Source organism: Tinamus guttatus, unplaced genomic scaffold, assembly GCF_059628265.1.
Source record: "Tinamus guttatus ecotype Peru unplaced genomic scaffold, ASM5962826v1 Tinamus_guttatus_pri_ptg000488l, whole genome shotgun sequence".
Classification (NCBI taxonomy): Eukaryota; Metazoa; Chordata; class Aves; order Tinamiformes; family Tinamidae; genus Tinamus; species Tinamus guttatus.
In genome coordinates, this window is record NW_028289022.1 from 720,734 (window position 1) to 734,061 (window position 13,328).

At 34.5% G+C, this 13,328-nt stretch overlaps 1 protein-coding gene across 1 annotated transcript in view; it reads left to right on the forward strand.

Moving 5' to 3' along the window:
* Window positions 1–13,328, forward strand: part of IPO11 (importin 11) — a 71,054-nt gene that overhangs the window by 7,669 nt on the left and 50,057 nt on the right. The window contains exons 4-14 of the mRNA XM_088533163.1: window positions 23–226; window positions 1,392–1,524; window positions 2,379–2,437; window positions 3,917–3,965; window positions 5,224–5,294; window positions 6,961–7,153; window positions 7,735–7,887; window positions 8,168–8,211; window positions 8,996–9,086; window positions 10,543–10,590; window positions 11,248–11,353. Coding sequence (XP_088389289.1) covers window positions 23–226; window positions 1,392–1,524; window positions 2,379–2,437; window positions 3,917–3,965; window positions 5,224–5,294; window positions 6,961–7,153; window positions 7,735–7,887; window positions 8,168–8,211; window positions 8,996–9,086; window positions 10,543–10,590; window positions 11,248–11,353 — 1,151 coding nt within the window. The remainder of the gene's footprint in view (window positions 1–22; window positions 227–1,391; window positions 1,525–2,378; window positions 2,438–3,916; window positions 3,966–5,223; window positions 5,295–6,960; window positions 7,154–7,734; window positions 7,888–8,167; window positions 8,212–8,995; window positions 9,087–10,542; window positions 10,591–11,247; window positions 11,354–13,328) is intronic.

Here is a 13,328-nt window from a genome sequence, read left to right on the forward strand (position 1 = left end):
CTCTCTCTTTCTCTTCTCTCAGATAGCAACTCAGATCTCTGTGCTGATTGCTAAAGTTGCTAGGGTGGACTGCCCAAGGCAGTGGCCAGAACTTATTCCCACTCTTCTGGAATCTGTGAAAGTCCAAGATGACCTTCGACAACACAGAGCATTACTTACCTTCTATCATGTTACAAAGACCCTGGCATCTAAGCGACTTGCTGCAGATAGGAAACTCTTTTATGATGTAAGTAATGCAACGTGCAATATTGCAGAGTGCAAGGAAATAATTAATTTTGCTCATTTGCCTGTTGCCAGTGGTTTGCTATCAGCGAATGAATGAGAAGCATGTAGATTTTAATGTTTCCTTCTGAAACAGTGGTGATCTTTCGTTGAATATATGCACAATATGAAAAGTCATATAAAATGTTTTTGAGATCTTTATTGATTTTGCATGTAACTTGAGTGTTATTCAAATCATGGGTGTTTCGAAGTAGAGCTTCATGTACAGGCATTTTGGTTATGCACAATATATGCATGTCTACCTTATATTATCATGTCATACAGGAGATTATTTTATATGTGAATTTGCACTATTCTTAGAGGAATGCTTTTGATTCATAATTCCAAGTATTCTTTAAAAAAATGGGTTCTTGCTAAGATGAGGTAATTTTGGGGAAGACATGTTTGGATCAATAGAATTAAATACAACAGAGAAGCAAATGATTTTTTTTTTTAAGCTTGCTGAGAGTGTTCACCATCCCATCATTCTGATCAAAAATAAATTAAAGAATATATATATATTTGTCTCTGAAGTGAACTACTGGTAACCTAGCACCAAATAGGCTTTGTGTCTCTGTTCACAACCATTTGAGTCTGGCAGTCCTTTCAGTTTTCATCCCACCTTGTGGTTCACTTATCCAGACCTTACCTCAGCAACCTCAAGGGAGGCAGTGAGGAGGATGGTGCTGGTCTCTTTTCCCTGGTGGCCACTGACAGAGCAAGAGGTAATGGTCACAAACTGAAGCACCAAAAGTTCCACATGAACTTAAGGAAAAATTTCTTAAAAACTTAAGGAAAAATTTTTTAACAGTGAGGGTGACAGAGCACTGGAACAGGCTGCCCAGAGAGGTTGTGGAGTCTCCTTCTCTGGAGATCTTCCAAACCCGCTTGGACGCAGTCCTGTGCCACGTGCTCTAGGTGACCCTGCGTGTGCAGGGGGGTTGGACTAGATGATCTCTAGTGGTCCCTTCCAACCTTAAGCATTCTATGATTCTATTTAATCCATCTTCTTTTATAATGTGAAACAATTTAACTCTAAACTAGCCTTTAAAATTTAGGAATTTGTACTATAGCCGAAAGCAGAAAATAAAATTCATTGTTTTTTTTTGTTTTGTTTATCCTATTTGCAGCTTGCGTCTGGTATTTACAGTTTTGCATGTTCCTTGTGGAATCATCACACAGATACATTCCTACAGCAAGTTTCCACTGGGAATGAAGCTGCAGCCATAAATTCATTAGAAAGAACATTGTTGTCATTGAAAGGTAATAATGTAAAATGATGTTAAGTGTAAAGGATGAAATAAATTTCTTCACAATGAATAGTCAAGACTATTCTGAGAAAGAATCCTAACACTTCCCAGCACAGAGATATCTAATGGGAAAGCTGTCGATCTTAGTTTTCTCTTACCTCTGTGTTGAGCAAGGCCAAAGCAGGATGGCTCTCCATGGGAGAGAGAGAGAGGATACCTCCTGTTTCTCAGTGTAAATTTCTCCAGCCTTTCTCTCATCAGAAGAGACCAATTCTGCAGGTTGTAGGAAGTCAAGAGACAGAGAAGCATAGGGCATGGCAGGATGCTTTTTCATGTTTTGTAATTTTGGCCTGCAGTCGTGTGCTTTACTTCAGACACTTAACTTAGAAAGTCTGAATACTTAACAGTATTCAAATAGATTAAAACCATGAATACATGATTTTACTTTGCATTTTAAGAATTGCAGCATTTGATGCTTGTAATACAGATGTCGTTCTTGAATTGTTACAGAGCATGCAGCTCCTTTGAGCTATGGGCAGTGATAAATCTGAGAAAATTCAGAAGATAGATTATGGGTTGCTGTATTGTTGGCTGTTACACTTGGCCCTTTTTCTGTAACAGAGCCTTTCAGGAGGGTTGCTGCTTAAAATCATTGCAGAATCTTTTCTCCTGATTCAAGAATTCCAGTTCTCTTCACTGTTTATCATATGTAATGTTCAGGTAGTTTCAACAAGATGAGACTTATTTTTAAGTATAGTTGAAGCAATCCTGGTACAAAACTGTTTTGGTCATATGTCTGGAAGTTTGTTGGAGCAAACACTGAAAAATACCTACACAAATAACTTTTTTTCTTTTGCCCCCCTCCAGTCCTTCGTAAGCTGACAGTCCATGGGTTTGTAGAACCTCATCGGAGTGTAGAGGTGATGGTAAGTGATATACGCTTATTTCTAGTGCTGCCAAAATCATCACAAGGCATTTTAGTGTATTAGATGCCTGAAGGTATTTGAACTAGTGCAACATTGTGTATACGTTAATATTTTGATTGTCTTGGCTTTAACTCTCTAGGAGAGTTTCTTCAAAGAAATTTCAGGTTTTATTCTTTTTGGTATAACTGCATGATGCTGAAAAAGCCAGTTAAATTCCCTTCATGTTGGCGTGTGGGAAGTGCCTATATAGTTGCTTTTATTGAATGATTTGAAGTTTTGAAATAAAGAGTTGGATATTTACAGGCCAGATAATACATAGGTTAAATTTTACACTTTAGATTGTAGACAGTAGTGAGTTCTACTTGTGATCTTTGGGTGTTTACATAGGTTTTCTATCATTTACCAAGCGGTGGTCTTGATTTCTTTTACCTGTGCACCTTCAATTGTTCCAGCATAACATTGGGACGCTGATAAGAAAATAGGGTCAGAAAACTAAAACCAAACAAATTTAAGAGCAAACAAAACACACTGTGATAGATATTGAGTGTTTGTTGATGTTTTTTCGGTTGTATTTTGGTGTGAGCTGTTTCTAGATGTTGTTCAGGGTGCTTAATGTGGAGCTTTGGGGTGGATCTGGCTCACCATCAGTGCATTCTGCCTGCGTCCTGTTTTCTGGAGTATTTAATGGCTAGGAGAAGATACGAATAGGCTGTAAGTCAAGTGCCAAATAATTTTGGGAGCTTGCTTTTTTCCATTCTGCCAGACAAAATCATGATATCATCATCATGATATCATCATCAGACCACCTGGTGAAAAGCCATGACTATCCTGTGATAAGGACAGCAATGTTCCTTGGATTACCTGCCTCAAGGTCACCTTTGTATCCATTTTTGTATCCCGGGGACACCCCTCCTCTCTACTGGCAGATATCTCATGCATGTTTGCCCCAATCTTTTCAAGAGGATATTTTGATCTTAATGATGAATCTAAAGACATTTGTTTGAGATTTATGTTCGTTTTTATGAGAGAAGTCTGTGGTATGCAGCCCATTTGAACAAAAAAGAAAAAGCTTTACCGGTTACTGCCGGTTTTGGTAGAAGAATTGGGTACTTCATGGCTGCACCCTAAATTAGTAACTTGAGAACAGGTAGACCTGCTAGATTGTATTCTGTGAGATTAGGAGGAAATGGGTAAACAGCTTATAAACAGGATACATGCACCTCTATTTATCTAGCATACATCTTTCTATTAGAGATGCTGTGTTGGTTGTGTTGTGTTAGTAAGATCACTTTGGGTTATCTATGTAATCTTCTAGCTAATAGAAAAGTAATTTTCTCATGAAATAAACTAAGAGAATCAACTACTTACATAATACTTAAATGATATCTGAGCTACTAATAAGTCTAACCAGTTTGATCTTTCTCAATGCAGTACAGAATACACTTCATCTTTTAATATGTATATTTTTGTATTTTTCAGGGTTTTCTACATGCAGTGTTTGAACGGCTAAAACAGTTTTTGGAGTGTAGTAAGTACCCAAATCTGTTTTTGTTGTTTTTGTTGTTACATACTAAAAAAAAAAAAAGGGGATGAAAGCATAATACAGTCATTAAAATTTTTGATTCTAGGATTTTTGAATGTAGAGTTAATGTTTTAAATGCACTTCTACTGAAACTGTACAGGCAAGACCTTTCCAATAAAATGCCCATGATTCAAAAAACTTTTCTCTAAGAAGTAGAAGTCATTTTTTTGTGATGGAAATGAAAGTACCTGGCTATGAAATCTGTACTTGGTAGCGAGGGGTCAGTCCAGGTTCTAAGCCTCATTTCTACAGAAGTTGATAGTGCTGAAAACAGCACTATGTTCAGTGCCTAAATTATCTATCTAATTTTGCTCTTCTGGAATGCAGCCTTTCTTATATTCAACTATTTCCTTGTGTTTTTCTGGTCTGGTCTTTGTTTGAATTTTTTTTTTCTCTTTTTTTGACTAACTGACTAGCTTTAACAGTATGAATTGAAGGCCATACTATCCTGGCTATCATGTACGTTGGCCTGTAATATGTAGGCCCATGATAGTCTCATAGAACGTGAGGCCTGTGCGTTTGAATGTCCTAAGATGAGAATGGAGCTGATGCTTCACACTTTCAGATTTTTCTAATCGCTAAGTCGTTTTGCGAAAACAGTGGCCACTACTTAAACTGGACTGGAGATTTATAACATCCTTTTTGCTTGTATGCCTTAATTATGGCTCTCTTTGGTTTCCTCTGTTGTATGCAAAGGCTCTGTCTTCTCTTATAATCTTATCAGGGTGTTTTGTAGTGTCTGGAATGAATTTTTATCACTAATTCACTCCATTTTGATGTGTATCTTAAAGATGAGGTTACTAGAATAGCACACTGTATTATGTACTAAGGACACTGTGTGGATTTTCTATAAGGGCATTTTCATTTTCTCGAAACTTTTATATTTATATGTTTCTGTCTACTCTAGCATTTGTTTTCAATTTTTGACTCTTTTTTCTCCTCGAACTGTCTGTAATCATGTCCTGATTCTGTTTTATTCTGATCAATCACAGTGAATTTCATTGCAGCTCAGAGTTAAATAATACTGGAACAAATTCTTTGAATTTTTGATTTTCAGTTCTTTCATGGCTTTCTTATTTTTGGCTTGCAGATAAAAAGAAGTTGTTCTTCAGTGTTAATTTCTTCAAATAAATATGCAAAATATTTATATGAAATGGGAAAATATGAAAATAGTAGCTGTTGTTACATATGTTATTTTTACCAGGTAGAAATGTAGGAGGAGAAAATATATGCAGAGATCGTCTAGAAAAGACTATCATTCTATTCACTAAAGTGGTAAGTAAATTCTCAATTCATATACTGATCATATTTCAGTTTCTGAAAGAGATCCTTCTGAAAGGATCCCTATCCTAAGGATATGTTCTTTAAAAACAGTAAGTTTCAGATCTTTCAAACAGAAGGAACTACAACATAGTTTATTTGCTATAAAATATAGATCTGTCTACTCATGCTCATCTAGATTGCAAGAGTAAAGACTAAGTTTCCTTACCTCAAACAGAATGAAGTCTACCCTACAGGCAAGTGATAACTAGAGTTTTGTTCAGAAAGAAAAAATGGAAATTTTGTTTAAAAAAAAAAAATCCAATTGTAATTGGGAATCACATTGGCAGGGAAAGAGATTATAGACTTTCTATCCTGCCTTTCACAAGCAGTTACTATTGTTGGTAAGCAGCTGGACCGAATAACTGTATAATTGGCCATTGATAGTTTGTTTCAAAAAAGTTAACAAAAAAACTTTTTCACTCTTACACTCCACAGTGTCTTTTATTTTACTAAATTATTTTTATTATATTAAAAGTTTTGACTTTTCAGCTAACTCAGCATACACGGCAATTACAGTGTCATTTGCTTTGTCTCTCATAGTTACAAAATCAGTAGCATTCCCGTTGTTTACCTATTCTGTTTTTGTTAATCTTACTTAAATATTCCATCTTGTTATCAGAGATGGGAATCACCTGGAGCTCTCACTGAAACAGAGCTGGAGATGCTCTGACTTGATGTTGATCATCTTTAACACAGAACCTTTTGATTTGAACTCGCAGGTAGAAGAAAGGAGATAGGCACCTTCTTTTCATTCTTTTTACTTATAGACTTGATGAGTAATTGCATTTTACTTGTCGATAGTCTAGACTTTATGGAAATTAAGATGCAAGAATTTATACCTGAGAGCATTATTGCAATAGTAGAAGAGATAAAAGGAATAGACATGGCCAGGCTGCTCTATATTTCAGGTTTAGAAAAGCTAAGATTGAGGCAACTACTTATGAAGGAGGGAGAAGAAAAAAATTAAAAGTCCTCTCCCTCCCACTTTTTCTTTTTTTTTTTTTTTTAAACTTGGGATAATATGCTATTTCTTGGGAGAAGGTAGCAAATAATTACACTGATTATAACATTTTCAGTTAGTTCCCACATGCGCTGGAGTTATCTTTCTGTGTATGCTATATAGGGTGTTTGAAAGCTATATATACAACAGAAGATTACTGGTCTGGCAAAAATGCAGTGGGTAACCTCTCCTTAGATCCGTCTTTTTAGAGATTGGGATGTGTATTTAGCAAGATTAACCACTGAAGTTGTTTAAAACAAATCTGTACATAAATATCTGCTAAAATTATAAGAATTTTAAATGTGATTGATACTTTTTTTAATACTACATTGCAAGCAAGACTGTCTAGTTGGAAACAGGTATTGTTTCTCAAACTTGTAGCATGAAATAATTTTGCATCTAAATTGGAGCTTCATTGAGAAGTTCATGTTTCAGTAAGCATTGGTGCTGACTCTTTCCTAATTATTTATGCTCAGTTTTCTTACTTTGCTATAATTTTATGTAAATAGGCACTTGTTTTTTGTAGCTAATTTGTGAAAGCATTTAATATGTAAAACTTGCACAAAAGGTCATTTGATTTCTCTTTTTCCCCCTCTCTTCTCCTTGTTTGATTTTTAGCTTTTGGACTTCCTGGATCAACACCCCTTTTCATTCACCCCTTTGATTCAGAGGTCCTTGGAGTTTGCTGTGAGCTATGTTTTTACAGAGGCTGGTGAAGGAGTTGTATTTGAGCGTTTCATTGTGCAGTGCATGAACCTCATTAAGATGATTGTAAAAAATTATGCTTACAAGCCATCCAAAAATATCGAAGGTACTGCTGCTATTTGCTAATCTCATTTTTCAGTTCTTGAGAAATGTCTTGGTGATTGTTACCAATACTTAAATTCCTTTGAGACACTATTTTGTTAGTAATGTATGCTTCTGTCTGTTATTTTGGTGAAAGCACTGATGTTAACAGTGACTCGCACAAGTCATATTAAAGGAGTTTGTGAGCAAGCGTGTTCTTTCTGACCATTTTTGTTTTCAGTGAACAATTTTACCTAATTGAAATTTACCTATAAAAAATGAGCACAGTAAATTTGTGGCATATAGCTGAATATGCAGCAAGCTCATGTTCTGTTTCTGTGGGATTATTTTGCAACTTTTGGCTCTGTGTACACATCTGCGTGTACTGATAAATAAACTTACTCTTCAGAGTTAAACCATGTTTTTACCCCAGAAAATAAACTTTCAGATTAGTTTGACTTTTATCAATCACTAGGTGACAATTAACATTCTTGTTTCTGATTAAATTTCATTTAAATTTAATTGAATTTAAATTTCTCACTAGTTTTACTGAACTATTTAATTAGCCATTTATTTGTAATTTTGAAATTATACATTTTATTTCAGATAGTAGTCCTGAAACTCTTGAAGCACATAAGATAAAGACAGCATTCTTTACATATCCAACATTAATGGAAATATGCAGAAGATTAGTCACTCATTATTTCCTGCTGACAGAGGAAGAATTGACTATGTGGGAAGAGGACCCAGAAGGCTTCAGTAAGAAACGCTGTATAGTTTATGCTTTCTTTAGATACTGGTATAAAAATTCTAATTTCCTCTACAATTTAATTTGCCTCTACAAATTACGTATTGCAATTACCTGTTCCTGGTTCAACTTTCTGCACTCATGTTGTATAAACACATGTTCCTTCTGGAGATTGTTTTCAGAACCTCACTTTTTCAGTAGTTTGATATTCACAGAAGTAAATACTAAATAGCTTTATTTAAAATATAGTTGGAATAATAATTCTCCCTTTTTTATTTTGTAAATTAATAGCTGTGGAAGAGACAGGAGGAGATTCTTGGAAGTACAGTCTCCGGGTAAGTATTTCAATTTGAAATGGAACTGTTGAACATTTGTGGGTTTTTTTTTTTGTGTGTGTATTTTTTTTGGTCCAAGAGCAATGCTATTTGGTAGAAACTCAAGCTCAGATTTTTCAGAGAAATCTTGAGTTAGAGAGACATAATCAGTAATACTGCAACTGAACTTTGTCCACATACTAGTGCACAAATATTCTGACGTATACTGGAAACTATGCACTTAGCATAAAAGAGAAGAGAAAGGAGAGTGTTCTGGGGCTCTATTTGAAGCTTACTACAAGTTATTTCTTCTTTAAGCTGATAGAATTAGATGAAAAACAGTTTCACTTTTAGTTGTCACTAAATTTTCTTGTTGAAGATGTCTGCTAAAAGTCATATCAAATGCATCTATATTAGCATTTTAGTTCACATCAAAAGTGTTCATGTTAGCTGGGTTACTTTTAGACTGATGCTGAGAAAGATGTACATCTAATCTAATGTGTTCGAAGTGCGAATGGACGTTTAGCGCAGGTAATGAACTAGAGCTAATTCAAAATAAAATTCTGAAATAAATGTATTCAGAGTCACAGGCTTCTCAACATAAGATGCTTCACATCCACACAGAACTTGTTCATGTAGACATAGCAATCAAAATCTTACTGTACTTGAACATGCTGTGTAACTTGATAAAGCTTTGCATACACTGTAGCAAAATATATTAAATTGCATGCTACATTGTGTAGGATAAAATGCATTTCACTTGCCTTTATTTTGATAGACCTTATAGCAGTGTTTCTTTTTCCAGCCATGCACAGAAGTTCTTTTTATTGACATCTTCCATGAATATAACCAGACTCTTACTCCTGTGCTTTTAGAAATGGTTCACAGTCTACAAGGTAAGTGGTTTAAAAATAAAGAAACAGCAAAGCATAAAATTCCTTGTTTTCTTGTAAGCTGTTAAACTTTTTAAAATGAAATAGTGAACATGCATTATTTCAAAAATACAATATTATATATTAAGATTTCTAATCCTATCATAATGAAAATGCAGTGTGCATATAGGAAAAGGAAATAGAAGGAGTCTTTACATTTTATCTATTTTCTTTTTGATTTAATTTCAAATGACTGACAAAGATTGGAGCAGCATCTCTACTTTTGGTAGATTGCAGGGTTTATTGACAACTATTGACAAACTTCTTTCTGTAAACTGTTTCTAACAGGAGCCTTCCTGTTTATGGTATGTCTCCTGTGTCTCTGCATAAGTTGTAAAAAAAAAAAAAAAAAAAAAAAAAAAAAACCCAAAAAAACAAAAACAAACAAAACCACTGTAGAACCAAGATGAGGTTGTGCTGTCATTTGGATAGTCTGAGGCAGCTGAAGAATGTGTTTAAGTTTACTTTTTTTTTTTTTTTTTTCCTGTATGAAGAGAGAAGTCTTCATAGGCTGAAGAATGATTCACATTTTCTTCCTCTCATAAACTGAGTCAATGCCTGTGAAAGACAGTGAATGGTAGCTGCCACTTGGTTTTTCTTCTAATTTCTGCTTAGGTTTGACTTCCCCAGGCTGTACCTTAAATGAGCTGCTGTAGTAATTTACATTTGAATTTACCAGAATGGATTAGTATATTCTGTTAGCTAGTATTAACGATTGATTTCCTGAGCATAGCTTTGATTTCAGATCCAGAATTTCATTACACAGTACTCCATGCTCATAAGATTCAGGATGGTTTGGTAGCTGCGATGCTACAATTTTTATTACGAAAGGATTGACTTTTGATTTACAAATATTGTGCAAGTAACTACTTCCATGCTAAGGGATGCTTTTCTGCTCTAAAATACGTAATAGCATTTATGGATCTTGTCAATATGAGACTTGTTGTAGAAACACTTTGATTAATTCTCAAGATTCTAGACAACTTTAAATGTACTTTTTAATGAATTCTAAATATAGATTGTGGCACGTATAAGAAGTACATAAGAACTAACTCTAGGTAGTGACTTTTTTAACATATTACCATGCAGTAGTTATTCTTCAGTATCTTCTGATTCCTTAGTAGTTTAAGTCTTTTTCTTAAGTATTCTTCTGATTTAAATGTCACTATTAAAGTTATTTCAGTTCAGAGGACACTGGTTAATAGGGTATCAAAGCAGAAGCGTGACTTTAGTATGTTCTGAACTTGTAAATAAAACATTCAGGGATGGTGCTGGAGGTGTGGTTTTAAAAATAAGAGTTGCTTATTGTTTGTGGTTAAGCTGTTAGTCTTTGCTGTAGATTACTTCATTTAAACAAACATCTTGCTTGTGTTTTTTCTGTTTTGTTAGGTTTTTTGTTTATTTTAATTTTGTCTTGCAGGAACAACCAACATGGAAGATACCAGTGCTATACTGATTAAAGATGCTGGTAAATCAAATTTTTCTTTACCTTTGAAGGGACAAAGCTACTGTTACAACTGACTCCTTAAAAAATATATAAAGAATTTGCAAGATTTGATTTTAAAACACTTAGAAAATAGGATTTAAATTGTAATTCTCTTTGCACTTGCAGTCAGTGTTAAATTTTAGAAATGTTAATATGCAAAAATGGTGCTCTTCTGCATTTTTGTAGAACAAACCCAAAGTCCCTTTCTCTCTTTTCCCATCATCCTTTCCCATCAGCAAAAAATGTAATTATTACATTTTGATGGAAAAACTTTGTCCATTTTGTCAATAAAGAGATTTCTGTGGTGGAAGAAAAGGATTGTCTAAGGCTGAAATCATGGAATGATTCTTACTGTTAGAGTGACGTTTTCATTGTTGCTATGATTTGGAACTGTTTTCAAAATTCTATGAATATTTTTTTTCTGTAGTTTTAATAAAATTTTTTTTCAGAATGCCTTTCACCTTGGTGTGATAATATCTGTTTTCAGAGTATATAGATCAGTTTTGTTTTCTTTATTGCACTCTGATAATATAAAAATATTTCTTGAAACTTTAAGCTGGTAACTTAGAATTAACAAAGAAAACTTTAAGCAGACGACAAACATAACTTTATTGTTTTGTTTTTTTTTGCCCCCTGCAGTGTATAATGCTATTGGACTTGCAGCTTATGAATTGTTTGATAGTGTGGATTTTGATCAGTGGTTTAAAAATCAGCTACTAGCAGAACTACAAGTTTTTCATAGCAGGTAACGTTTTCATAACCTTCATGTCTTTTTTTGTCTCTTGTAATGTAACTGGATGATACCAGTTTGATAAGGATACCTAATCATCTAACAACTGCAGATCTGGGAGATATTTGGTGTTTAAACATGACTACTAAATGGGCAGAGACATGTTGAATCTAAAGACAGTTGATACAATAGCAGAAATCATAGTGTTCATGAAACTTCATAATCATAATATGGGTCAATTACTGGGTCATGACTACTTTCATAATGTTGTGTAAAAGCGTTATAAATCTATAGTTGGGTTGACTAAACTTTATCAGCACAGTCGTATTTCCGCATTTAAAGGAAGATATTTAAATGCCTCAGAGTCCTCAGAGCCATTTGGGCAATAAAGGTTTCATTGAAGTGATATCTTCAAAACTGTAGCTTAGCCAAAATAGCAATATATTCTTTACTGATTTAAATACAAGCCCTGTGTAGCACTCCAATTAATTTTACCAACTACAAAGGAAATAAGGACAAATTGGGATTGTGTTGTAAAGTTGACAGTGTGGATGATTACAGTCTCTTTTTATGTAAAGAACACTATGTGGTCCATTTGCTTGGGGTTTTCCTCCCCATTCAGGTTCTCTGAATTTGGTTGGCCTTCTTGTTGGGTCCCCCTCTTTTCTTTAGTGCATATCATAGGTGTTATGAAAGATCAACCCTGGCATCTCAGTATAGACAGAGTTGTCCATTGCTACAACTGACCAGGAAGGCAGTGTTCCTCAGGCTGTCAGCCTGAGGGCTTGGACAGGGAAAACTGTGAGCCTCAGGGGAAGGACAGTAAATGCTAATTTACAGGATATCATCATCAGGTGACTTCCCTATCACCCTTTGAGCTTGGATAAGTATGTACTGTTTTTCTCTATTAAAGTCACTGGCAGTCATTTCAATATCCTTTGAAAAGCTTTATTATTTTTTTCCTTCTAGGGTTGAAATTCAGGTAAGTAAGGTGAAATGAAGCATGGACTAACTAGGAGCTACTGTAACAATCGTAAATTATTTTCTAAAAGCAGATGTCAGCCAGGTTCTTTAGTTACAAATGCCAATTACAAGCATTTCCTTTACAAATATAGTTCAGTTTAATGTATAGTAGAAAAGCAGGTGGCTATGTGCTTATGGGAAGTGTCATTTAGAGCTGGTTTTGGTGTAATGTCGTTTTGAAAACTAAGAATAGTCTCAAGAAAAACTTTTTCCAAGAATCTAGTGTTTACAAGGTTGCACATCAACTCTGTCTATCACAAGAACTGAAGAGTCAGATCATCACAATTGCTTGAATACTTAGAAGGAGATGCATTAGTAAGACAACTTATTGTGAACATCATGTTTTTTTTGCAGAAAAAAAAGTGTGTCGCTGCCACTCAATAAATGTGAAGTGACAATGGTATCGTCTTTGTCACTAGCTTGCTTTGCAAGATAGCCTAGCGAACTGTGGGCTCCTTACATTAAAATTTCATGTTCTCACAGGATGTACTTTGTTAATAATCTTATGGAAATGCTCAATAAATGATTTATTGATGCTTCTTCATTTTTAGCAACTTTGGTTTGGATTGATATCATTGCTGTAAAATAAAATGGACCATATAAAAATAGAATAACAAGACAAAATAGCTTGTTACTTGGATTTTTTGTATAAAATCTGTTTGCTTGTATGTATCTGCAAGTTAAACATTTAAATCTGAAGTATTCTTTATAATCAGTGTAGAGGAATAGTAGTTCCAAGGACGGTGTTTTTGAATCTTTATGTTGAGCAATTCAGTTTACTTGTTTTTTCTTCTTCCTGCTGAGTCTAAAGCTGTATAATGCTGTTGCTTGCGCTGGTTAGTGTCAGTTATTCTGAAAATTTCTTAGAATATTTTTATGCTGATGACATGAAATACACTCGTAGTTTCTGCAATGCAGTAGTTAAGTTTGATTTTCATAAACTGTTTTCAGCTTCAAAGATTAAGCA